Below are 26,963 nucleotides of genomic sequence, written 5' to 3' on the forward strand. Positions count from 1 at the left end.
CAATGAATTTCGCAGGGTCAATATTAGAGGGCAAACATGCCCGTAGCACTGTCCGCCAATCTTTGTTTGTGGGTTCGGTGGCGTTACCTAGTTCTCTAATAAACCTCTGACATGCGGCTAGATCTTTTCTGGGATCGGGAAATTCAGACGTAATTGTCCTCAATTCTGTCCGGGACCAGGGACAATGTATAGCAATGTTCCTGACGGGAGTGATTCCCTGAGCGTCAGTCTTCCCATTGGGGACTGCGATCACCCTGACAGGATTTAGTTCAATTACATCGTTCTGGGTTGCTTCTACAATGTGAGGTGCAATTGTCTCTGCATAATGTACTGTACCGTACTTACCTGTGGACACGACCTCACCTGTCCCTCCGCTAGGGGCCTTTGCTACTGCTCTTACTGGTTGGGCCGTGCCCACTTGTGTGTCTTGTATGGTGGCTGCTAGAGAGAGTGCCGATATCGTGCTGGGCTCATCTTCTTGGTCGCAGTCCTGAGGGAAGTTTAAGATGGGATACAACTTGCACGGGTTAGCATTAATACATTTATCAAGTTCACTCTTATCATATATTAGTTTGCCATTCTCTGTAGCCACTTTCTCCCCTGTAATATACGGTGGTGGTGGTGCAGTTGCAATCAGTTTCCTGCTAGGGTTGGAACCAGCTGCGTGAGCTAGATCCCTTTGCATATCACTCTCTCGTTGCCATAAATGTAAACAGTTTGAGTGTCTGATCCTCTCTTTTCGGGATTTTATCAGACATATCCTAATCCTTAAATTCTGCAACACCTCTGGATTAAAACTGCCTACCTTAGGGAATGGTTCCCTATCTTCCGCAGTCATACGTTCCCATTCATTGCATAAAACCTCTGTGTGTGAGCTATATTTCTCACACATTATGTACCTCGCTGACCCCTTGGGCCACGGAATATCAACCTGAACCCTGGTTGATCGTCCCCTACTTGAGCAACTGGCCCCCATCTTTTGCAGGTATTGCCTTCTCAGCTAATTCCTACAAAAAACCAAAATACTCAATACAAAATAACAACAACAAAATAGTAAGGCAACGGTGAAAGTTCTCCGAGCGCTCTCACCCACTCACGCCCACGTTGGCCAATACACCTAAACACTGTCGTCAGCGCCGGTCGTACCCAACCTCGGCCCCTGTGTAACCTCTATTTACTGAGAGTGTGTGGGAGTGACTTACCCTTCCCAGTAAATATTGGTTGTTGGAGATTTCCTGAGTGACCAGCGAAACTCCCTTAAAACAAAAAACTTGTTACACAAATCACGTTGCGTGTACTACACTTAGCGCCAATGAGCCCGCGATTTTACGCACAACTCGTAAAAGGGTATCGCGGTGGGCTAAGTATTGCACTCACGAACGCGCGGTACAATCGCACAGCGTATAGGTAACTGTTACTTATCCGCCGTACAACCAATGGAATAGTTTTTCAGGCTGCGAAACCTCAGCCGGAGCGTATCTGAACGGGCCTATATGGGTACTACGCCAACCCCCGGGGCTGCGCTCTCTACACAAAACCTCGCGGACCTTTTAGGCCGCGGTATTCAGAGCTTCGCGTGACTTTGTCAGCGGTTTTCTGACTTCGCTAACCTCTTGGTCTGCTGTTATACTAATTGTTCCTTTATACCTTAATCAATGTTAACGTGAGCAAGCCAATCTCACGCCACCAAGTGTCCACTCACCTGGTGTGGTCTCCTACGGGATCCCGAATTCCCTGGGTCCACAAAACCTTTATTGTTTGCACACTCACGCTCGTTCACTCATATACACTTTGGTTTTTCTGTACAGAAAATTAACTTTCATTCAGATAAAACAGAATAATTCCAGAGGTGATACAGTAAGAAAGGTATTTAAACTAAATATTGGAAACTGATCAATTTGTGCTATTATCACGTGGCTACCGTATCGCCTAAACTGAAACAATGCTATTGTATGATTTGTATTAAGTGGGCGTACCTGTACGCACGTTGCGTAAACACGCCACGTGTGTAGGCCTTTACGTTGCGTACGCAGTCCCGAACGTTGTCCGAGACACGTGTACAAGGCCGTACGTCCGCAATACTACAAATCCCACACTTCTACAAATGTAAGCGATATTTAACTATAATCACTTACTGAGCACACCACACAGTTTCTACTGTATAAACCTTTACAACTAGGCCAGGCTGCGTGTGCGTCTTACACTTACTTCCTTAACTATTAACTCTATATTTTAACTAAATAGCAACATATTTTCTCAGTACAGGTCAAAATGAATCTAGTAATCAATGCTTATGGCAAACATGCGAGCAGATATGCAAAGTACAAAATACAGGTGTATGCGTGTGTTTCGTGCGCATTTGGCGCCAAAACAGAAATTTACAGATTTTAAAAAGAAAAATAGCTTTTGCGTTCTTACCTTACGGATCCCTCCAGCATCCCTTCAAACCATGCAAGGCAGACGCTTATCTAATCAGCACTAGTGTATCCACCAACCAAGAGAAGGCTTCCGGGGATACCTTTCCGCCCTTTGCTGATAGATAAAGTCTGCGAAAACTCTGCTAGGCTGCGAGTATGAGAAGGAACCGGACGAGCTCCCAATTGATAATGTCGATATTATCTTAGACCGCAAAGCTATACCTCTAAATACACTATTACCGTGGAGCCGCTATGGCCGCTAGACTAAATGCACGTGCTACGCACTTTGTACGCTATTTGCGTACAGAGTCCTGCACGTGGTACGCACTTGGCGTACACACGCCGCGCTGAGTGTACAGAGTACGCTCAGCGTGCGCACACACAATGGATAACCTTTACACCTTGTTAATGATACAATGTAATGATATGCTTACACTTTAAACCCTTAACCGCAAAGTACTGTAATGATGTAATACCTTTAAACCTTGAGTAGCGCTGGCGGTACAAAGTACCTGCAGTGCGTACACCTTATCAATGATTATACACCTTAAACAGATTAATACACTATAAAGCCCATGCAGGAAAGTGAAAACTCCACACTGATTTGTAGTTGCAACCACAGGGTTCTAAGGCCTCAGTGGATTAATTCCAAAAGGTAAAACAATACAAATCATACACTACAGGCTAACAAGTAAATCTAAACAGAATAATGGCCACAGAGAATGTACATACGTGACAATGTTCGCAAGCGCAACCCGGCTCGGTCCTCCGCTGGTCATACAGATAGCGTTCAGAGTCTTCTGACCGGCCAGGCAACAATGGTCTTTTTATACACAACATGCATACACAATACAATGGTCACTGTAATCTCATTGTCCATTGGACACAGGGATGTGTCTTTACATTACAGAAGAGGTCATAGGTGGATTTGAATAGGTGGGCGATGTCTTTCCCCAACTGCTCTTGTGGGTGGTATCCTCTGGATTCCCGCCGCATACATAAAATACAGTTAATGTTCATATTCTACTTTTGCACATAACTATACGCAGGAACATGCGATCTTTCTCTAACCAACACCGGAATGTTACCCTCAAAATACCCTACAGCTGGATACTAGACATCACCTTCCAACCTTTATCCGACCCTTCCTATCATGCAAAGGCGAATCTCTCTGTCCAGGAACTGTTTAAACTATTTATACTCGCTGACATGGTCTAGGGGAACTATATCTAAAATGTACACTATTTGGGTTAAATATGTAATGTTCTAATAACCCTCTATGCGCTCACAAACTCTACCGTAAATGCGCATACCACGCGCTAAGGCACATGGCCGTTAAAAGCTCCGTTACGCAAATTGCGGATATGCGCACGCACGGCAGAGCGAGTGCACGCGCAGCGGGCATGTGCATGGGGTTAGTAAAAAGGCATATGCATTACAATATTTTTCGACTTTGACACATATTACCAATAAAGCTCTTTCCGTTACATCTAGTGTAAATGGGAAGAGCTTTCCTAGAAAACAATATTTAAGCTGTGAGTCAACCTATAGTGTCTACGTACTGCAGTACCCATGTTCACTGCAGTATGTGGGCAGAACTACAAGATCCATAAAAACTAGATTTAGAGAACACCGAAGGAATATAATCAATGGTTCTTTAGAGCACAGTGTGTCTAGACATTTTGTGAAAGTACATAATAGCGATCCAAAGGGATTATCTATTACAGTAGTTGAACAATTCTTGAGTACTAAGAGGGGGGGGGGGGAAATAGATTTCGTCATGTTTGTTTAGGGGAGTCATCTTGGATCTTTAAATTAGACACACTAAATCCAAATGGATTAAATGAGGCTCTAGATTATACAACATTAGATTAAGTTTGGGGAGGAGAGAGAGAGAAAAACGAAAGAAACTAAAAAAACGAAAAAGTAGGTTGTAGTTCTAAGAAGTGTCAGTTATATTATATTATATGACAGAGTAGCTTTCGAATTAATATCTGGGGGTGAAAGGGAATTAATGTAGTTATGTAAGAATGGTTGTTTATTTATTATATGGGCTAGGAGAGGTACTTGAGCTCAGGGTATGTGGTTAACAACATAAAATAAAATGTAAATAAATTAAATGGATTAGAAGAAGCATTGATTATTTATTGGGGACATTAGAGATACGGTCATATTCATGTGGACATAAAAAGATCATATATATAAAAACCATATATGTATATGATAATGTGTGGAATTTATTTGTATTATGAATAATTAGGGATATTTCTAAATTAATTTGATTTATTTGGCTATAGAATTAGGACCAGGAGACTTGTTTTTAATTATATATTCTTTATTATATATTTTTATTGTATTTATTTTTATTTAATAAGCTAAGGCAGTGGTTCCCAAACTGTGTGCCGTGGCACCCTGGGGTGCCTCGGGACAATTGCAGGGGTGCCTCGAGTTGGTGGTCCAGAACCAATTCAATTTCTGAATGGTCAATGTAAAAAGCAAAACCAGTGTTAACGGCTGACAATCATTAAATATATTGACAATCAGAAGTAAATCTTGTCCCTCACCACATAAGTTACCCTAAGGGTGACACATAAAGACAATTTACTTAATTTAATATTTCTTTCTAAATTTTTCAATATTAACCTATTGGCTTAGGGGTGCCGTGAAAATAATTCTGATACTCTAGGGTGCCATGATTCAAAAAAGTTTGGGAACCACTGAGCTAAGGAATTGTAAAAACATTAGCAAGTGCAGCACATGTAAAAATGCCAAACTAGTTCTCAAAGTGTGCACTTTGCTTAATGATTTAATTGCATAACACCGGTGATTCTAGTTACTCATTATGGGGTAGATAAAAGGCCACTCCTTACTGATGAGTCAGTCTTGAGGAAGTCCCGAAAATTAACGGGACGAAACGCGTTGACGTCATCGTTTGCCGGTATACTGTTCGTTTGAATTACTCAGCCGCTGTCTGCTCCAAAGTCTGTGCCGCTTCTGCCGCTTCCATTTACGCTGGACTCTTGCCGCCTGTGATGTGTTGAACACTAAGGACACCTGTTACATCTACGGCACGTCCGTGTACGATGGTCTCTGGACTGCGCCCGCTGTAGCGCCTGCCACTTGTCACGATCTCCGCTGCCTCCCACTGTGTGCCTATAAACGCTGCCCACCAGCTGGATCCTTTGAAGGAGTATATCTCTGCACTTGTGCCATAGTGCTATAACAGAGGACATTTCCAGAAGGGGGTAAATATAATCCCGCTTGATCGGGTAAAAACACTGAAGGAGGACGGACTCTGCACTGGGACGCCAGTGTTAGAGTTAACTGGAGACATTGTTTCTTTTCATTTGTGCTTTAACAATCTGAATTTACTATGTGGCAGTAGTGGCAAATAGAAGACATTTCCTGACCTTATATGCTAATAGGCTATTTCTGCATACAATATAGGCTGAATTTAATTTCAACCGAACTGGTTTTATATTGTAATATATATTGACTGTTATGTAACAGGATAGTATTGTTACATTTTTATGCCATCATATTTTAGATAATTGTAATATTATTAAATGTGATGATAATATATTAGTAAACGTTTATTATCAGCAAGTCTCCTGGTTTTATGAGTGAAAACAGACATCCATTTATTACTCACTGTGTTTTCAGTCACTAAAGCGCACTGACACTTTCTTGTATTTTAGTTTCTCTTGCTAATCAGGCTCTTGCAAAGCCTGGTCTGTGCAGCTAGTGAACTCCAAACACAAGTGAAATCAATTTATAATCCATTGCGCCGGGAGTATTGGGTGTTGAATACACCTTTACCTTTTGTCCGTAGTGTGGAGTCTCTCCCCTTTTCTGGAGAATGGCTTTTTGGGGTTAAGTTGGATACCTGGATTTTCAAGGCTACAGCTGGAAAATCCACGTTTCTCCCCTCTGGGGCCTGCCAGCAAGACGCTCTTATCCGGGGCCGTCTGTCCAGTCCTTTCGGTCGCACAGATTTAGCTCGAAGGCCAGAGGTGCTTCCAATGCGGTCAGAGGCACCAGAGGTAAGTCCGAAAAACCTGCAAGCACCAATTCTCAGGAACAGTCCACCGGTTCTGCTTCCAGTAAGGCCTGAGCATGACTGTGCCCATCCACCCCGAGGCGATCTCGAGGTGGGAGTTCGGCTGCGTCACTTCAGCCGCGTCTGGGAGAATTCCTGCCAGGATGCCTGGGTCAGAGAGCTCGTTTCTCAAGGCTACAAGCAGGAGTTCGACAGTCTTTTATGAGAACAGTGCGGAGCTCCGGACTAGACAGCAGTTCTTGCCAAAGGTTGTCTCCGCGTTCAACCTATTGTGGTCCCGTCCTGTTCTGACGCTCCTGCTCCTCCGGAGACTTTGGATGTTGTGCGTGCTTTGAAGATCTATGTCAGGCGCACAGCTCGGATCAGAAATATGGATTCATTGTTTGTGCTCTATGATGTGCAGAAAAAGGGTTGTCCTGCTTCAAAGCAGTCTATTGCTCGTTGGATTAGGCTTACTATCCAACAGGCCTACGTGTCGGCAGCCTTACCTGTTCCTAAGTCTCTAACGGCCCATTCTACAAGATCAGTGGGCTCTTCCTGGGCAGCTGCCCGTGGAGTCTCGGCCCTGCAACTATGCCGAGCTGCTACCTGGTCGGGAAAGAACACTTTTGTGAAATTCTACAAATTTGATACCCTGACCAAAGAGGATACCCAGTTTAGGCAGGCAGTGCTGCAGCAGTCTCCGCACTTTCCCGCCCGTTCTGTTCTCCCTAATATCCCTTATGGATGCTAGAGAAAATAGGATTTTAATACCTACCGGTAAATACTTTTCTCGTAGTCCATAAGGGATATTGGGCTCCCGCCTCAGTGCGTTGACTTTTGTGCAGGTTCTTGTTCTGTAGTTACTTGTTCAGCTGTTGCTGTTATTGTTGCCAGCCGTTGCTGGTTGTTGTATGTTTGTGGTGTGCTGGTGTGTAAAAATCACCACCTTTCTGTTACCATGTTCCTTCTCTCATGTGTGTCCTTTCTCCTTTCTTTTACCTATAACTGCCTGTGGGAGGGGGCATAGAGGGGAGGAGCCAGCACACCCAGTTGAAGGAATGTAAAGTGCACTGGCTCCTTTGGACCCCGTCTATACCCCATCGTACTAGTTCTCCCCAATATCCCTTATGGACTATGAGAAAAGGATTTACCGGTAGGTATTAAAATCCTATTTTCACACTATAGCTCACAAGACAATTCAGTTGAAGCTCCTCCGCCTGCGCTGCCACCAAAACAGTCTAAAAAGAACAGTGTGAGCCAGATCTACAACTCCCAACAAGACCTTGAAAACCACATCAATGAAGGGTTCGATCCTCTTTTGTCTCCAGAGAGGTCCACGGTGAGTCTACTCCCAGTTTTCTCTTCTCCGCAGCCCCCCTCACATTTCCTTGTGTAAAGCAGTTCTTACAGAACTTCTGTTTTTTTTCCAGTGGACATTGTGCTCTACCATCTTTTATAGATTAGCGAGTGGACAATCTTTCAATTTTAACCAGACCCAGCACCTTTGTCGTCATTTAGTTTGGATATACAGGCACGTAAACTTTGTCCCTGGTTCATTCTTACTTTTTTTCTATAGTCATTTTATGAACCTGGTCACATTTAGTATAGGGATAATTACTGTCCCTGTATTCCATAGGCGCCAATTAGAATTGTACCCGTGAGCAGCTTCCAGTAACTCTTCCACGTCAGCCAGGGTTCTCGCGGAGAATAAGAGTCTTCTTTACTATATATATTTATATTCAAGGTCTACTTTAATATTAATACTGTAATATAAATACATGAGGATGGTCTTGTGTATCACCCATGCACAGCAGAATGCATATGAAATTATTTTGTGCTGCCCTAATTCCCTCATGTATATTTTCGCAGCCCAACGGCCTTGTACCTCATGACAATCTTGTATTGATTAGGATGAGGCCAGATGAGAATGGGCGGTTTGGCTTCAATGTGAAGGTGAGTGGCCTTGTTTCCTAAACCTCAGCGTGTATCATTGTCGGCAAGAAAAGAGAAGAGCAGTAAATGATCTGCGGTGTTTGGTCAGGGAAAGAAATGTTTTTAGCACCTATTGTAACCTGCGCAGAAAGAATTAGATCCATTGAGTGCAGGGTCACTGATTAGCGACAATCTGTATATAAGAATAGGGGATAATGGGGAATCTTTTTGGCTTTTATCCACATTGTGTAATTAGACATACTGTAAAGAAATTGAAATTGTATCGTACATACATTACACTAATCTGTGGTGTTTCCCTGCAGGGCGGCTATGATCAGAAAATGCCGGTCATAGTGTCTAGGGTGGCTCCTGGAACCTCGGTATGTGGACTTCATCTGTATTTGTATTCTGGGGTCAGGTCTCTGTGCTGGTTCTTTGTCCTCCATTTACCAATAACCCGCTGTATGTCTGTTTCACCCTCAAAGATATCCCTTTAGTTTTTGTGCTCAGCAGAGGGGGCTAAATATGCTGGCTTGAGGTTTATATTATTTATCTGTGTAGGGAAGTGTTTGTCACCACATTGTCTGATCCTTATGGGTGCCTAATGGCATCATATCCAACCCCTGATTATGAAGTACCCATCGCCCCCGTATCTCTGCACCACAATGATAAGATTGATATCAGGGCTCTAAGCGGAGATAGTTCAATTATTGGGCGTAGACAAGATAAAAGGCTTCTACTATACTGTAGCCAGACTTTAGTCACCTAGATAATTTTTCCTGTAGTAATTAACTATTGTATGTTTATTGATATGCAACAAGGATTGGAGTCTCTCAATTGTTTCCATAATAATCTGTTTTAGCTTTATTACGATGTGTATGAGGATCAGAATGCTATGTATTAAATGAAATGTCCCATACTGCTACATTATATATATATATATATATATATATATATATATATATATATATATATATATACACTGCTCAAAAAAATAAAGGGAATACTTAAACAACACAATGTATCTCCAAGTCAATCACACTTCTGTGAAATCAAACTGTCCACTTAGGAAGCAACACTGATTGACAATCAATTTCACATGCTGTTGTGCAGATGGAATAGACAACAGGTGGGAATTATAGTCAATTAGCAAGACACCCCCAATAAAGGAGTTGTTCTGCAGGTGGTGACCACAGACCACTTCTCAGCTCCTATGCTTTCTGGCTGATGTTTTGGTCACTTTTGAAAGCTGGCGGTGCTTTCACTCTAGTGGTAGCATGAGACGGAGTCTACAACCCACACAAGTGGCTCAGGTAGTGCAGCTCATCCAGGATGGCACATCAATGCGAGCTGTGGCAAGAAGGTTTGCTGTGTCTGTCAGCGTAGTGTCCAGAGCATGGAGGTGCTACCAGGAGACAGGCCAGTACATCAGGAGACGTGGAGGAGGCCGTAGGTGAGCAACAACCCAGCAGCAGGACCGCTACCCTCCGCCTTTGTGCTAGGAGGAACAGGAGGAGCACTGCCAGAGCCCTGCAAAATGACCTCCAGCAACCCACAAATATGCATGTGTCTACTCAAACGATCAGAAACAGACTCCATGAGGGCGGTATGAGGGCCCGACGTCCACAGGTGGGGGTTGTGCTTACAGCCCAACACCGTGCAGGACGTTTGGCATTTGCCTGAGAACACCAAGATTGGCAAATTCGCCACTGGCGCCCTGTGCTCTAAACAGATGAAAGCAGGTTCTCACTGAGCACATGTGACAGACGTGACAGAGTCTGGAGACGCCAAGGAGAACGTTCTGCTGCCTGCAACATCCTCCAGCATGACCGGTTTGGCAGTGGGTCAGTAATGGTGTGGGGTGGCATTTCTTTGGGGGGCCGTACAGCACTCCATGTGCTCGCCAGAGGAAGCCTGACTGCCATTAGGTACCGAGATGAGATCCTCGGACCCCTTGTGAGACCATATGCTGGTGCGGTTGGCCCTGGGTTCCTCCTAATGCAAGACAATGCTAGACCTCATGTGGCTGGAGTGTGTCAGCAGTTCCTGCAAGACGAAAGCATTGATGCTATGGACTGGCCCGCCCGTTCCCCAGACCTGAATCCAATTGAGCACATCTGGGACATCATGTCTCGCTCCATCCACCATGTCTCGCACCATCCACGTTGCACCACAGACTGTCTAGGAGTTGGCGGATGCTTTAGTCCAGGTCTTGGAGGAGATCCCTCAGGAGACCATCCGCCACCTCATCAGGAGCATGCCCAGGCGTTGTAGGGAAGTCATACAGGCACGTGGAGGCCACACACACTACTGAGCCTCATTTTGACTTGTTTTAAGGACATTACATCAAAGTTGGATCAGCCTGTAGTGTGTTTTTCCACTTTAATTTTGAGGGTGACTCCAAATCCAGACCTCCATGGGTTAATAAATTTGATTTTCATTGATAATTTTTGAGTGATTTTGTTGTCAGCACATTCAACTATGTAAAGAACAAAGTATTTAATAAGAATATTTACACATATATATTCCAATAGTAAAGCAGTCACAAGGTAAACTGTATGATAATTTATCAATGTGAAACAGGTAAACTGGTACATCCTACTTTAATCTATTAATGCAAATGTATGTGCGTATGTCTGATGTCTATCATGTATTCCCCAATACAGGCTGATTTGTGTGTCCCCCGTCTTAATGAAGGAGATCAGGTTGTACTGATCAATGGACGGGACATTTCAGAGCACACTCACGATCAAGTTGTCATGTTTATAAAGGCAAGTTGTGAGAGACACTCGGGGGAGCTGGTTCTACTAGTGCGACCGAATGGTGAGTGTGCGCTAACCTGAAAAAAGGGACTGTCGTGCTATTTGATTTAACTACACTAGCTGGAAGCAAATAACTTGTTCTAACAGGGCCAAAACTAGCACAGTGATTTAGTATATATTTTGCTTTAATTACTAAAATAGACATGTGAAAAAGAGATGATACCCTATTTCAGATCTGTGTTTACGTATCAGGACATGAGTAACAATCATTTAATCCTCAAAATATTGCAAAGATTAATTTCATGTGAAACATAACAGGTTTTACTTTGTCATTATTTATTCAACTAAATAGAAGATGAATAGCTTGAATCACCTGCTTGGTATGTGAGTCTCTTACATCGTACTGGACAATAATGGTCCCGCTCTTCCTTAAAACATGCACCAGCTCATTGGTGTTTGAAAGCGTCTGTTTATACACAATCCTCTCACTGACCCATGGCTTAGGTTTTGGTCTTTCTCTTTACTACTCTTCCATAAAGAGCAGCTGTTCTCCCTACATTCTCTCGGGTATGGGTCGTTGGGTCGACAGGCATTAGGGCGACAGTCATTAGGGCGACCACTATTGGTCGACATGCATTAGGTCGACAGGTCAAAAGGTTGACATGAGTTTTTTGGTGTTGTTTTCTTTGTAAAGTGTCGGGGAACCCCAATTAGTGCACCGTGTCCCCTTACAAAATCTAAAAAACTCCTTGCGCTAATATAATTAATTAGAGGCAACAGGACATGAACATACTCAATACATTGATTCTTTTATAGTATTTTTTAATATCTATGAAATCAATCATATAAAACACAAAAAAGACATCACAAAATTTACTTAATTAATATGCGCATATATAAAAAAACCAATATAAAAAATGATAATTATAATATTAATTGAGCATAAGAGGTGGATCATATATCTATATTACTATAATAGACCACAGTGGACTAGTCTAATATTTGTAAAGGTACTGATGTCCTTATTTCTCTAACGTCCTAAGTGGATGCTGGGGACTCCGTAAGGACCATGGGGAATAGCGGCTCCGCAGGAGACTGGGCACATCTAAAGAAAGCTTTAGGACTATCTGGTGTGCACTGGCTCCTCCCCCTATGACCCTCCTCCAAGCCTCAGTTAGATCTCTGTGCCCGAACGAGAAGGGTGCACACTAGGGGCTCTCCTGAGCTTCTTAGTGAAAGTTTTAGATTAGGTTTTTTATTTTCAGTGAGACCTGCTGGCAACAGGCTCGCTGCATCGAGGGACTAAGGGGAGAAGAAGCGAACTCACCTGCGTGCAGAGTGGATTGGGCTTCTTAGGCTACTGGACATTAGCTCCAGAGGGACGATCACAGGCCCAGCTTGGATGGGTCCCAGAGCCGCGCCGCCGGCCCCCTTACAGAGCCAGAAGGCAGAAGAGGTCCGGAAAATCGGCGGCAGAAGACGTCCTGTCTTCAACAAGGTAGCGCACAGCACTGCAGCTGTGCGCCATTGCTCTCAGCACACTTCACACTTCGGTCACTGAGGGTGCAGGGCGCTGGGGGGGGCGCCCTGAGACGCAATAAAAACACCTTGGATGGCAAAAAAAATGCATCACATATAGCTCCTGGGCTATATGGATGCATTTAACCCCTGCCAGAATCCATAAAAAAGCAGGAGAAAAGTCCGCGAAAAAGGGGCGGAGCCTATCTCCTCAGCACACTGGCGCCATTTTCCCTCACAGCTCCGTTGGAGGGAAGCTCCCTGTCTCTCCCCTGCAGTCACTACACTACAGAAAGGGTTAAAAAAAAGAGAGGGGGGCACTAATTGGGCGCAGTATTAACTATACAGCAGCTATAAGGGGAAAAACACTTATATAAGGTTATCCCTGTATATATATAGTAGAGATGAGCGGGTTCGGTTCCTCTGAATCCGAACCCGCCCGAACTTCAGTTTTTTTTACACGGGGCCGAGCGACTCGGATCTTCCCGCCTTGCTCGGTTAACCCGAGCGCGCACGAACGTCATCATCACACTGTCGGATTCTCGCGAGGCTCGGATTCTATCGCGAGACTCGGATTCTATATAAGGAGCCGCGCGTCGCCGCCATTTTCACACGTGCATTGAGATTGATAGGGAGAGGACGTGGCTGGCGTCCTCTCCGTTTAGAAATTAAAATAGGAGAGTGAGAGTGAGACACGTTCATTACTATACTTACTGGAGCTTAGGAGGAGTTATTATATTATACTACTAGTGACTGATGACCAGTGACCTGACCACCAGTGCAGTTTTATAATTTATTAATATTTAAATAATAATCCGTTCTGTTCTTGTTCTCTGCCTGAAAAAAACGATACACAGCTTAATTGTGGGGGAGACTGGGGAGCAGTTATAGGTTATAGCAGGAGCCAGGAGTACATATTAAACAGTGCACACTTTTGCTGCCAGAGAGAGACTAGTGCCACTGCCAGTGTGACTGACCACTGTGACCAGTGACCTGACCACACTGACCACCAGTACTATAGTACTATATTTATTGATTGTCTGCCTGAAAAAGTACACTCGTCGTGGACTCGTGTGACTTGTGTGGTGTTTTTTTCTTCTATAAAAAACTCATTCTGCTGACAGACAGTGTCCAGCAGGTCCGTCATTAATATCTGACTGTGCTCACACAGCTTAATTGTGGGGGAGACTGGGGAGCAGTTATAGGTTATAGCAGGAGCCAGGAGTACATATTAAACAGTGCACACTTTTGCTGCCAGAGAGAGACTAGTACCACTGCCAGTGTGACTGACCACTGTGACCAGTGACCTGACCACACTGACCACCAGTACTATAGTACTATATTTATTGATTGTCTGCCTGAAATAGTACACTCGTCGTGGACTCGTGTGACTTGTGTGGTGTTTTTTTCTTCTATAAAAAACTCATTCTGCTGACAGACAGTGTCCAGCAGGTCCGTCATTATATAATATTATATACCTGTCCGGCTGCAGTAGTGATATATTTTTTATATCATTATTTATCATCCAGTCTATACTAGCAGCAGACACAGTACGGTAGTTCACGGCTGTAGCTACCTCTGTGTCGGCACTCGGCAGTCCATCCATAATTGTATACCACCTACCCGTGGTTTTTTTTTTTCTTTCTTCTTTATACATACTACATCTCATTATCAACCAGTCTATATTAGCAGCTAGTATCTAGCTAGTATTATTAGCTAGTACTATTATTATTAGCTAGTATTAGTACTAGTATTATTAGCTAGTACTAGTATCCATCCATCTCCATTGTTTACCTGAGGTGCCTTTTAGTTGTGCCTATTAAAATATGGAGAACAAAAATGTTGAGGTTCCAAAATTAGGGAAAGATCAAGATCCACTTCCACCTCGTGCTGAAGCTGCTGCCACTAGTCATGGCCGAGACGATGAAATGCCAGCAACGTCGTCTGCCAAGGCCGATGCCCAATGGCATAGTACAGAGCATGTCAAATCCAAAACACCAAATATCAGTAAAAAAAGGACTCCAAAACCTAAAATAAAATTGTCGGAGGAGAAGCGTAAACTTGCCAATATGCCATTTACCACACGGAGTGGCAAGGAACGGCTGAGGCCCTGGCCTATGTTCATGGCTAGTGGTTCAGCTTCACATGAGGATGGAAGCACTCAGCCTCCCGCTAGAAAAATGAAAAGACTCAAGCTGGCAAAAGCAGTAGCACCGCAAAGAACTGTGCGTTCTTCGAAATCCCAAATCCACAAGGAGAGTCCAATTGTGTCGGTTGCGATGCCTGACCTTCCCAACACTGGACGTGAAGAGCATGCGCCTTCCACCATTTGCACGCCCCCTGCAAGTGCTGGAAGGAGCACCCGCAGTCCAGTTCCTGATAGTCAGATTGAAGATGTCAGTGTTGAAGTACACCAGGATGAGGAGGATATGGGTGTTGCTGGCGCTGGGGAGGAAATTGACCAGGAGGATTCTGATGGTGAGGTGGTTTGTTTAAGTCAGGCACCCGGGGAGACACCTGTTGTCCGTGGGAGGAATATGGCCGTTGACATGCCTGGTGAAAATACCAAAAAAATCAGCTCTTCGGTGTGGAGGTATTTCAACAGAAATGCGGACAACAGGTGTCAAGCCGTGTGTTGCCTTTGTCAAGCTGTAATAAGTAGGGGTAAGGACGTTAACCACCTCGGAACATCCTCCCTTATACGTCACCTGCAGCGCATTCATAATAAGTCAGTGACAAGTTCAAAAACTTTGGGTGACAGCGGAAGCAGTCCACTGACCAGTAAATCCCTTCCTCTTGTAACCAAGCTCCCGCAAACCACCCCACCAACTCCCTCAGTGTCAATTTCCTCCTTCCCCAGGAATGCCAATAGTCCTGCAGGCCATGTCACTGGCAATTCTGACGATTCCTCTCCTGCCTGGGATTCCTCCGATGCATCCTTGCGTGTAACGCCTACTGCTGCTGGCGCTGCTGTTGTTGCTGCTGGGAGTCGATGGTCATCCCAGAGGGGAAGTCGTAAGCCCACTTGTACTACTTCCAGTAAGCAATTGACTGTTCAACAGTCCTTTGCGAGGAAGATGAAATATCACAGCAGTCATCCTACTGCAAAGCGGATAACTGAGGCCTTGGCATCCTGGGTGGTGAGAAACGTGGTTCCGGTATCCATCATTACTGCAGAGCCAACTAGAGACTTGTTGGAGGTACTGTGTCCCCGGTACCAAATACCATCTAGGTTCCATTTCTCTAGGCAGGCGATACCGAAAATGTACACAGACCTCAGAAAAAGAGTCACCAGTGTCCTAAAAAATGCAGCTGTACCCAATGTCCACTTAACCACGGACATGTGGACAAGTGGAGCAGGGCAGGGTCAGGACTATATGACTGTGACAGCCCACTGGGTAGATGTATGGACTCCCGCCGCAAGAACAGCAGCAGCGGCACCAGTAGCAGGATCTCGCAAACGCCAACTCTTTCCTAGGCAGGCTACGCTTTGTATCACCGGTTTCCAGAATACGCACACAGCTGAAAACCTCTTACGGCAACTGAGGAAGATCATCGCGGAATGGCTTACCCCAATTGGACTCTCCTGTGGATTTGTGGCATCGGACAACGCCAGCAATATTGTGTGTGCATTAAATATGGGCAAATTCCAGCACGTCCCATGTTTTGCACATACCTTGAATTTGGTGGTGCAGAATTTTTTAAAAAACGACAGGGGCGTGCAAGAGATGCTGTCGGTGGCCAGAAGAATTGCGGGACACTTTCGGCGTACAGGCACCACGTACAGAAGACTGGAGCAACACCAAAAACGCCTGAACCTGCCCTGCCATCATCTGAAGCAAGAAGTGGTAACGAGGTGGAATTCAACCCTCTATATGCTTCAGAGGTTGGAGGAGCAGCAAAAGGCCTTTCAAGCCTATACATCTGACCACGATATAGGAGGTGGAATGCACCTGTCTCAAGCGCAGTGGAGAATGATTTCAACGTTGTGCAAGGTTCTGATGCCCTTTGAACTTGCCACACGTGAAGTCAGTTCAGACACTGCCAGCCTGAGTCAGGTCATTCCCCTCATCAGGCTTTTGCAGAAGAAGCTGGAGACATTGAAGGAGGAGCTAACACGGAGCGATTCCGCTAGGCATGTGGGACTTGTGGATGGAGCCCTTAATTCGCTTAACCAGGATTCACGGGTGGTCAATCTGTTGAAATCAGAGCACTACATTTTGGCCACCGTGCTCGATCCTAGATTTAAAACCTACCTTGGATCTCTCTTTCCGGCAGACACAAGTCTGCTGGGGTTGAAAGACCTGCTGGTGAGAAAATTGTCAAGTCAAGCGGAACGCGACCTGTCAACATCTCCTCCTTCACATTCTCCCGCAACTGGGGGTGCGAGGAAAAGGCTCAGAATTCCGAGCCCACCCGCTGGCGGTGATGCAGGGCAGTCTGGAGCGACTGCTGATGCTGACATCTGGTCCGGACTGAAGGACCTGACAACAATTACGGACATGTCGTCTACTGTCACTGCATATGATTCTCTCACCATTGAAAGAATGGTGGAGGATTATATGAGTGACCGCATCCAAGTAGGCACGTCACACAGTCCGTACTTATACTGGCAGGAAAAAGAGGCAATTTGGAGGCCCTTGCACAAACTGGCTTTATTCTACCTAAGTTGCCCTCCCACAAGTGTGTACTCCGAAAGAGTGTTTAGTGCCGCCGCTCACCTTGTCAGCAATCGGCGTACGAGGTTACATCCAGAAAATGTGGAGAAGATGATGTTCATTAAAATGAATTATAATCAATTCCTCCGCGGAGACATTGACCAGCAGCAATTGCCTCCACAAAGTACACAGGGAGCTGAGATGGTGGATTCCAGTGGGGACGAATTGATAATCTGTGAGGAGGGGGATGTACACGGTGATATATCGGAGGATGATGATGAGGTGGACATCTTGCCTCTGTAGAGCCAGTTTGTGCAAGGAGAGATTAATTGCTTCTTTTTTGGTGGGGGTCCAAACCAACCCGTCATATCAGTCACAGTCGTGTGGCAGACCCTGTCACTGAAATGATGGGTTGGTTAAAGTGTGCATGTCCTGTTTATACAACATAAGGGTGGGTGGGAGGGCCCAAGGACAATTCCATCTTGCACCTCTTTTTTCTTTAATTTTTCTTTGCGTCATGTGCTGTTTGGGGAGGGTTTTTTGGAAGGGACATCCTGCGTGACACTGCAGTGCCACTCCTAGATGGGCCCGGTGTTTGTGTCGGCCACTAGGGTCGCTTATCTTACTCACACAGCTACCTCATTGCGCCTCTTTTTTTCTTTGCGTCATGTGCTGTTTGGGGAGGGTTTTTTGGAAGGGACATCCTGCGTGACACTGCAGTGCCACTCCTAGATGGGCCCGGTGTTTGTGTCGGCCACTAGGGTCGCTTATCTTACTCACACAGTCAGCTACCTCATTGCGCCTCTTTTTTTCTTTGCGTCATGTGCTGTTTGGGGAGGGTTTTTTGGAAGGAACATCCTGCGTGACACTGCAGTGCCACTCCTAGATGGGCCCGGTGTTTGTGTCGGCCACTAGGGTCGCTTATCTTACTCACACAGTCAGCTACCTCATTGCGCCTCTTTTTTTCTTTGCGTCATGTGCTGTTTGGGGAGGGTTTTTCGGAAGGGACATCCTGCGTGACACTGCAGTGCCACTCCTAGATGGGCCCGGTGTTTGTGTCGGCCACTAGGGTCGCTTATCTTACTCACACAGTCTGCTACCTCATTGCGCCTCTTTTTTTCTTTGCGTCATGTGCTGTTTGGGGAGGGTTTTTTGGAAGGGACATCCTGCGTGACACTGCAGTGCCACTCCTAGATGGGCCCGGTGTTTGTGTCGGCCACTAGGGTCGCTTATCTTACTCACACAGTCAGCTACCTCATTGCGCCTCTTTTTTTCTTTGCGTCATGTGCTGTTTGGGGAGGGTTTTTTGGAAGGGACATCCTGCGTGACACTGCAGTGCCACTCCTAGATGGGCCCGGTGTTTGTGTCGGCCACTAGGGTCGCTTATCTTACACAGTCAGCTACCTCATTGCGCCTCTTTTTTTCTTTGCGTCATGTGCTGTTTGGGGAGGGTTTTTTGGAAGGGACATCCTGCGTGACACTGCAGTGCCACTCCTAGATGGGCCCGGTGTTTGTGTCGGCCACTAGGGTCGCTTATCTTACTCACACAGTCAGCTACCTCATTGCGCCTCTTTTTTTCTTTGCGTCATGTGCTGTTTGGGGAGGGTTTTTTGGAAGGGACATCCTGCGTGACACTGCAGTGCCACTCCTAGATGGGCCCGGTGTTTGTGTCGGCCACTAGGGTCGCTTATCTTACTCACACAGTCAGCTACCTCATTGCGCCTCTTTTTTTCTTTGCGTCATGTGCTGTTTGGGGAGGGTTTTTTGGAAGGGACATCCTGCGTGACACTGCAGTGCCACTCCTAGATGGGCCCGGTGTTTGTGTCGGCCACTAGGGTCGCTTATCTTACTCACACAGTCTGCTACCTCATTGCGCCTCTTTTTTTCTTTGCGTCATGTGCTGTTTGGGGAGGGTTTTTTGGAAGGGACATCCTGCGTGACACTGCAGTGCCACTCCTAGATGGGCCCGGTGTTTGTGTCGGCCACTAGGGTCGCCCAGCTTAGTCATCCAGCGACCTAGGTGCAAATTTTAGGACTAAAAATAATATTGTGAGGTGTGAGGTATTCAGAATAGACTGAAAATGAGTGTAAATTATGGTTTTTGAGGTTAATAATACTTTGAGATCAAAATGACCCCCAAATTCTATGATTTAAGCTGTTTTTTAGTGTTTTTTTTAAAAAAAACACCCGAATCCAAAACACACCCGAATCCGACAAAAAAAATTCGGTGAGGTTTTGCCAAAACGCGTTCGAACCCAAAACACGGCCGCGGAACCGAACCCAAAACCAAAACACAAAACCCGAAAAATTTCCTTCCGGCGCTCATCTCTAATATATAGCGCTCTGGTGTGTGCTGGCAAACTCTCCCTCTGTCTCCCCAAAGGGCTAGTGGGGTCCTGTCCTCTATCAGAGCATTCCCTGTGTGTGTGCTGTATGTCGGTACTTTTGTGTCGACATGTATGAGGAGAAAAATGATGTGGAGACGGAGCAGATTGCCTGTAAGAGTGATGTCACCCCCTAGGGGGTCGACACCTGAGTGGATGAACTGTTGGAAGGAATTACGTGACAGTGTCAGCTCTGTATAAAAGACAGTGGTTGACATGAGACAGCCGGCTACTCAGCTTGTGCCTGTCCAGACGTCTCATAGGCCGTCAGGGGCTCTAAAGCGCCCGTTACCTCAGATGGCAGATATAGACGCCGACACGGATACTGACTCCAGTGTCGACGGTGAAGAGACGAATGTGACTTCCAGTAAGGCCACACGTTACATGATTGAGGCAATGAAAAATGTTTTACACATTTCTGATAATACGAGTACCACCAAAAAAGGGGTATTATGTTCGGTGAGGAAAAACTACCTGTAGTTTTCCTGAATCTGAGAAATTAAATGAGGTATGTGATGATGCGTGGGTTTCCCCCGATAACAACGGATAATTTCTAAAATGTTATTGGTATTATATCCTTTCCCGCCAGAGGTTAGGGTGCGTTGGGAAACACCCCCTAGGGGGGATAAAGCGCTCACACGCTTGTAAGGGCTCTACCTTCGCCTGAGATGGCCGCCCTTAAGGATCCTGCTGATAGAAAGCAGGAGGGTATCCTAAAAGGTATTTACACACATACTGGTGTTATACTGCGACCAGCAATCGCCTCAGCCTGGATGTGCAGTGCTGGGTTGGCGTGGTCTGATTCCCTGACTGAAAATATTGATACCCTAGATAGGGACAGTATATTTTTGCCTATAGAGCATTTAAAAGATGCATTTTTATATATGCGTGATGCACAGCGGAATATTTGCCGACTGGCATCAAGTCTAAATGCGTTGTCCATTTCTACCAGTAGAGGGTTATGGACACGTCAGTGGTCAGGTGATGCGTATTCCAAACGGCATTTGGAAGTATTGCTTTATTAAGGGAGGAGTTATTTGGGGTCGGTCTTTCAGACCTGGTGGCCACGGCAACAGCTGGGAATTCCACGTTTGTACCCCAGGTCGCCTCTCAACATGAGAAGACGCCGTATTATCAGGCGCAGTCTTTTCGTGGACAAGCGGGCAAAAGGTTCCTCATTTCTGCCCCGTGACAGAGGGAGAGGAAAAAGGCTGCAGAAATCAGCCAGTTCCCAGGAACAGAAACCCTCTCCCGCCTCTGCCAAGCCCTCAGTATACGCTGGGGCTTTACAAGCAGAATCAGGCACGGTGGGGGGCCCGTCTCAATGAATTTCAGCGCGCAGTGGGCTCACTCGCAAGTAGACCCCTGGATCCTTCAGGTGATATCTCAGTGGTACAAATTAGAATTCGAGACGTCTCCCCCTCGCCGTTTCCTAAAGTCGGCTTTACCGATGTCTCCTTCTGACAGGGAGACAGTTTTGGAAGCCATTCACAAGCTGTATTCCCAGCAGGTGATAATCAAGATACCCCTCCTGCAACAGGGAACGGGGTATTATTCAACACTGTTGTGGTACCGAAGCCGGACGGCTCGGTGAGACCGATTCTAAATCTAAAATATTTGAACACTTACGTACAGAGGTTCAAATTCAAGATTGAGTCACTCAGAGCAGTGATTGCGAACCTGGAAGAAGGGGACTACATGATGTCTCGGGACATCAAGGATGCTTACCTTCATGTCAAAATTTACCCTTCTCACCAAGGGTACCTCAGGTTTATGGTACAGAACTGTCACTATCAGTTCAGACGCTGCCGTATGGATGGTACACGGCACCCCGGGTCTTTACCAAGGTAATGGCCGAAATGATGATATTCCTTCGAAGGAAGTGAATTTTAGTTATCCCTTCCTTGGACAATTCCCTGATAAGGGTAAGATCCAGGGAACAGTTGGAGGTCGGTGTAGCACTATCTCAGGTAGTGTTGCGGCAGCACGATTGGATTCTCAATATTCCAAAATCGCACCTGGTTCCGACGACGTGTCTTCTGTTCCTAGGGATGATCCTGGACACAGTCCAGAAAAAGGTGTTTCTCCCGGAGGAGAAAGCCAGGGAGTTATCCGAGCTAGTCAGGAACCTCCTAAAACCGAGCCAAGTCTCAGTGCATCAATGCACAAGGGTTCTGGGTAAAATGGTGGCTTCCTACGAAGCAATCCCATTCGGCAGATTCCACGCAAGAACTTTCCAGTGGGACCTGCTGGACAAATGGTCCGGATCGCATCTTCAGATGCATCAGCGGATAACCCTGTCACCAAGGACAAGGGTGTCCCTCCTGTGGTGGTTGCAGAGTGCTCATCTTCTAGAGGGCCGCAGATTAGGCATTCAGGACTGGGTCCTGGTGACCACGGATGCCAGCCTGCGAGGCTGGGGAGCAGTCACACAGGGAAGGAATATCCAGGGCTTATGGTCAAGCCTGGAGACATCACTTCACATAAATATCCTGAAGCTAAGGGACATTTACAATGCTCTAAGCTTAGCAAGACCTCTGCTTCAAGGTCAGCCGGTGTTGATCCAGTCGGACAACATCACGGCAGTCGCCCACGTAAACAGACAGGGTGGCACAAGAAGCAGGAGGGCAATGGCAGAAGCTGCAAGGATTCTTCGCTGGGCGGAAAATCATGTGATAGCACTGTCAGCAGTATTCATTCCGGGAGTGGACAACTGGGAAGCAGACTTCCTCAGCACGACCTCCACCCGGGAGAGTGGGGACTTCACCCAGAAGTCTTCCACATGATTAAAAACTCGACAGGTATTGCGCCAGGTCCAGGGACCCTCAGGCAATAAGCTGTAGACGCTCTGGTAACACCGTGGGTGTACCAGTCAGGGTATGTGTTCCCTCCTCTGCCTCTCATACCCAAGGTACTGAGATTGATAAGATGGAGAGGAGTAAGCACTATATTCGTGGTTCCGGATTGGCCAAGAAGGACTTGGTAACCGGAACTTCAAGAGATGCTCACGGAGGATCTGTGGCCTCTACCTCTAAGAAGGGACCTGCTCCAGCAAGGACCCTGTCTGTTCCAAGACTTACCGCGGCTGCGTTTGACGGCATGGCGGTTGAACGCCGGATCCTGAAGGAAAAAAGGCATTCCGGATGAAGTCATCCCTATCCTGATCAAAGCCAGGAAGGATGTAACCGCAAAAACATTATCACCGCAATTGGCGAAAATATGTTACGTGGTGCGAGGCCAGTAAGGGCCGACGGAGGAAATTCAACTGGGTCGATTCCTACATTTCCTGCAAACAGGAGTGTCTATGGGCCTGAAATTGGGGTCCATTAAGGTTCAAATTTCGGCCCTGTCAATTTTCTTCCAAAAAGAACTAGCTTCAGTCCCTGAAGTTAGGACGTTTGTAAAAGGGGTACTGCATATACAGCCTCCTTTTGTGCCTCCAAGGGCACTTTGGGATCTCAATGTAGTTTTGGGTTCCAAAAGTCACATTGGTTTGAACCACTTAAATCTGTGGAGTTAAAATATCTCACATGGAAAGTGGTCATGCTGTTGGCCCTGGCCTGGGCCAGGCGCGTGTCAGAATTGGCGGCTTTATCCTGAAAAAGCCCTTATCTGATTTTCCATTCGGACAGGGCGGAATTGAGGACTCGTCCTCAGTTTCTCCCCAAGGTGGTTTCAGCGTCTCACCTGAACCAACCTATTGGTGGTGCCTGCGGCTACTAGGGACTTGGAGGCCTCCAAGTTGCTAGACGTTGTCAGTGCCCTGAAAATATATGTTTCCAGGACGGCTGGAGTCAGGAAATCTGACTCGCTGTTTATCCTGTGTGCACCCAACAAGCTGGGTGCTCCTGCTTCTAGGCAGACTATTGCTCGTTGGATTTGTAGTACAATTCAGCTTGCACATTCTGTGGCAGGCCTGCCACAGCCAAAAATCTGTAAATGCCCACTCCACAAGGAAGGTGGGCTCATCTTGGGCGGCTGCCCGAGGGGTCTCGGCTTTACAACTTTGCCGAGCAGCTACTTGGTCAGGAGCAAATACGTTTGTAAAATTCTACAAAATTGATATCCTGGCTGAGGAGGACCTGGAGTTCTCTCATTTGGTGCTGCAGAGTCATCCGCACTCTCCCGCCCGTTTGGGAGCTTTGGTATAATCCCCATGGTCCTTACGGAGTCCCCAGCATCCACTTAGGATGTTAGAGAAAATAAGAATTTACTTACCGATAATTCTATTTCTCATAGTCCGTAGTGGATGCTGGGCGCCCATCCCAAGTGCGGATTGTCTGCAATACTTGTACATAGTTATTGTTACAAAAATCGGGTTATTATTGTTGTGAGCCATCTTTCAGAGGCTCCTCTGTTATCATGCTGTTAACTGGGTTCAGATCACAGGTTATACGGTGTGATTGGTGTGGCTGGTATGAGTCTTACCCGGGATTCAAAATCCTTCCTTATTGTGTACGCTCGTCCGGGCACAGTATCCTAACTGAGGCTTGGAGGAGGGTCATAGGGGGAGGGGCCAGTGCACACCAGATAGTCCTAAAGCTTTCTTTAGATGTGCCCAGTCTCCTGCGGAGCCGCTATTCCCCATGGTCCTTACGGAGTCCCCAGCATCCACTACGGACTATGAGAAATAGAATTATCGGTAAGTAAATTCTTATTTTTATTGTATTCCTAAATAGGACAGTCCCGTTAGGTATGCTTAAAAATCTCTTGGATAAGATATCATATAGTGTAGTATGGATAAAGTTTTTTTACCAATTGATGGAATTATCCATGTACTCGCAGAAAGAAAGAATCTTTACTTATGGGAGATATATCCTGGATCCTGTAGGGTAAAGTCGAACACCCGGGGCTCGGGGCTCCGCAAGCACCTGTTGTATAATAAGGCTCCCGTTCTCTAACCACCGCTCGTGGCGTCCTCTGTCTCCCACTGCAATAGCTCTGGTAAGCAGTGCACACATCTTTTTGGCTTTAGGGGAAAGGACAGTCCGGCTCCTGGAGCTCAGCGCACTGCCGGCGCCGGTCAGCTGAGTATGCTCCCGTCCTCAAGCCGCCGCATATAGGGGGTAATTCCAAGTTGATCGCAGCAGGAATTTAGTTAGCAATTGGGCAAAACCATGTGCACTGCAGGGGAGGCAGATTTAACATGTGCAGAGAGAGTTAGATTTGGGTGGGTTATTTTATTTCTGTGCAGGGTAAATACTGGCTACTTTATTTTTACACTGCAAATTAGATTGCAGATTGAACACACCCCACCCAAATCTAACTCTCTCTGCACATGTTAAATCTGCCTCCCCTGCAGTGCACATAGTTTTGCCCAATTGCTAACTAAATTCCTGCTGCGATCAACTTGGAATTACCCCCATAGCGTCCTCCTTTCTCCCGACTATCAGCCTCAGCGACAGCGATGCACATCAACGGGAACCAACAGATATTTTCAACTGGGTCACAATTTGGGCACTTTGACGCGTTTCGCTTCCAATTGAAGCTACACCATAGAGTAAAAAACTATAGAAATGTAGCCCTTTTTAAATAGCAGCCTCATAACCAATTGGTGCAATCATCCACCTAAATATAAAACACCTATCTTAGATCCACCTCCTGATCCACCTCTTTGCTCACCTTTTTCTTAATTAAACCTTCAACATTAAATCATCATATGCCCGCCTGTCTACAAATACACACGTGTTTATAAATGTTAAAAGTCTATATACACACACACATAAAAAACTTAAATAAATCTGCTCCTATATGTATGTGAGAAAATACTCCTTGTAACAAATGGTTAATCCACAGTCCTAATTGGCAAAAAGTAATACAACAATATCCATTTGTGTATACAAATACACTCAAATCATATAAAGCTGAAAATAAAATTAAAATAAAAATTTATAAAATAATGATCTTCTCATATCACATTAGGGGATATATACTATCCAGAAATCGAACTCATGGTCTACACTATGGTAAACCAAAGCACTACCTCAGAGCTATCTTCAATCTCGGTCTAATACCACACTTTCTATGGAAATGTATTCAACTCAAATAATTATTTTATTCTATTCAAAACCTAATAAAAAATCACCATCATATGTATTTTTATATAATTGTAAATAATCTATATTGGTTATCATATTCATATTGATGGATACAAGTATAAAAAATATAAATAAATAAATAATGTATTGATAACCAACCTTTTTATTTTTGTTCAAATTTTATTCTTACTGATTTATCACAACGGGATCCGATCCCATGACTTCAAATCTTGAGAGCCACTGTTCTACCTTTACTCTATCTGACCATACCTCCGATCTCGGTGCTCTACACTGCTAAAGAACCATCAACCCATATTCAATTGTGTAACCATGTCCCCTCCCCCCCCCCCCCCACTAATACCTCAAAAAATTTTAGTAAACCTATATTCTCATTTCTACAAATAGCTTTGTTTATTAACATCCCCTATAGGCGTGAGACCTGGGAATGGCCGGTAACTGCTGGACCACCACCCCCCTCACATATCATGGGGGACACAACAAACCATCAGTAAATTATTATTTGGCGAACGATTCAAAATCTATGCAATGGTTCAACCCTAATGGGTGTAACGTTCTCAATCGGAAGATCCACAATGCTTCTTTCTCGCACAGATTGCGATATCTGTCTCCCCCACGACTAGTGGTTTTAATGTGATGAACCCCTATCACGAGTAATCCGTCAGTCTTACCTTGATGGACAGTAGAAAAATGGTGGGACACACTATGATGAGGAAACTTTGAGAATGTTTAATCTATGCTCCCTAAATATGATTTTAAGTGAGCGAGTAGTTCAGCCCACGTACTGCAGGCCACACGGGCACTGCAGCACGTAGTATCTCAATTACTGCAATTATCTGCAGTAAGTAGTATCACAATTAATAAATTCGCGAATCTCAAACTTCTCCTTTGTAGTTTGAGATTCAATTTTCATGGCCCTTTTAACTATAAACCTGCATGTGATGCAACGATTTTTTTCCACATTTATGACATCCTAATGTGGGAGCTGCCAACCATGAGTTACCAATGGGGGCTATTAAATTATTTACTTTCTCTTTCCTCAAAATACTTGGTGCTAATATATTCTTCAAATTTTTATTTTTCTTAAAAATAATTCTGGGGGTCAGTGTGATCGCTGATTGTAATATAGCATCCTCTTGTAAAATTTTGAAATTATTTTTTATAATTTTCTTAATTTCATGTGATTGACTATTG

At 45.4% G+C, this 26,963-nt stretch overlaps 1 protein-coding gene across 1 annotated transcript in view; it reads left to right on the plus strand.

Moving 5' to 3' along the window:
* The window catches only part of PTPN4 (protein tyrosine phosphatase non-receptor type 4), a 444,417-nt gene that overhangs the window by 349,290 nt on the left and 68,164 nt on the right, over positions 1-26,963 (plus strand). Inside the window, exons 16-19 of the mRNA XM_063933984.1 lie at positions 7,645-7,798; positions 8,329-8,412; positions 8,715-8,771; positions 11,058-11,214. Of these exons, the coding sequence (XP_063790054.1) occupies positions 7,645-7,798; positions 8,329-8,412; positions 8,715-8,771; positions 11,058-11,214 (452 nt within the window). The remainder of the gene's footprint in view (positions 1-7,644; positions 7,799-8,328; positions 8,413-8,714; positions 8,772-11,057; positions 11,215-26,963) is intronic.

This window comes from Pseudophryne corroboree, chromosome 7 (assembly GCF_028390025.1).
Source record: "Pseudophryne corroboree isolate aPseCor3 chromosome 7, aPseCor3.hap2, whole genome shotgun sequence".
NCBI classification, from domain to species: Eukaryota; Metazoa; Chordata; class Amphibia; order Anura; family Myobatrachidae; genus Pseudophryne; species Pseudophryne corroboree.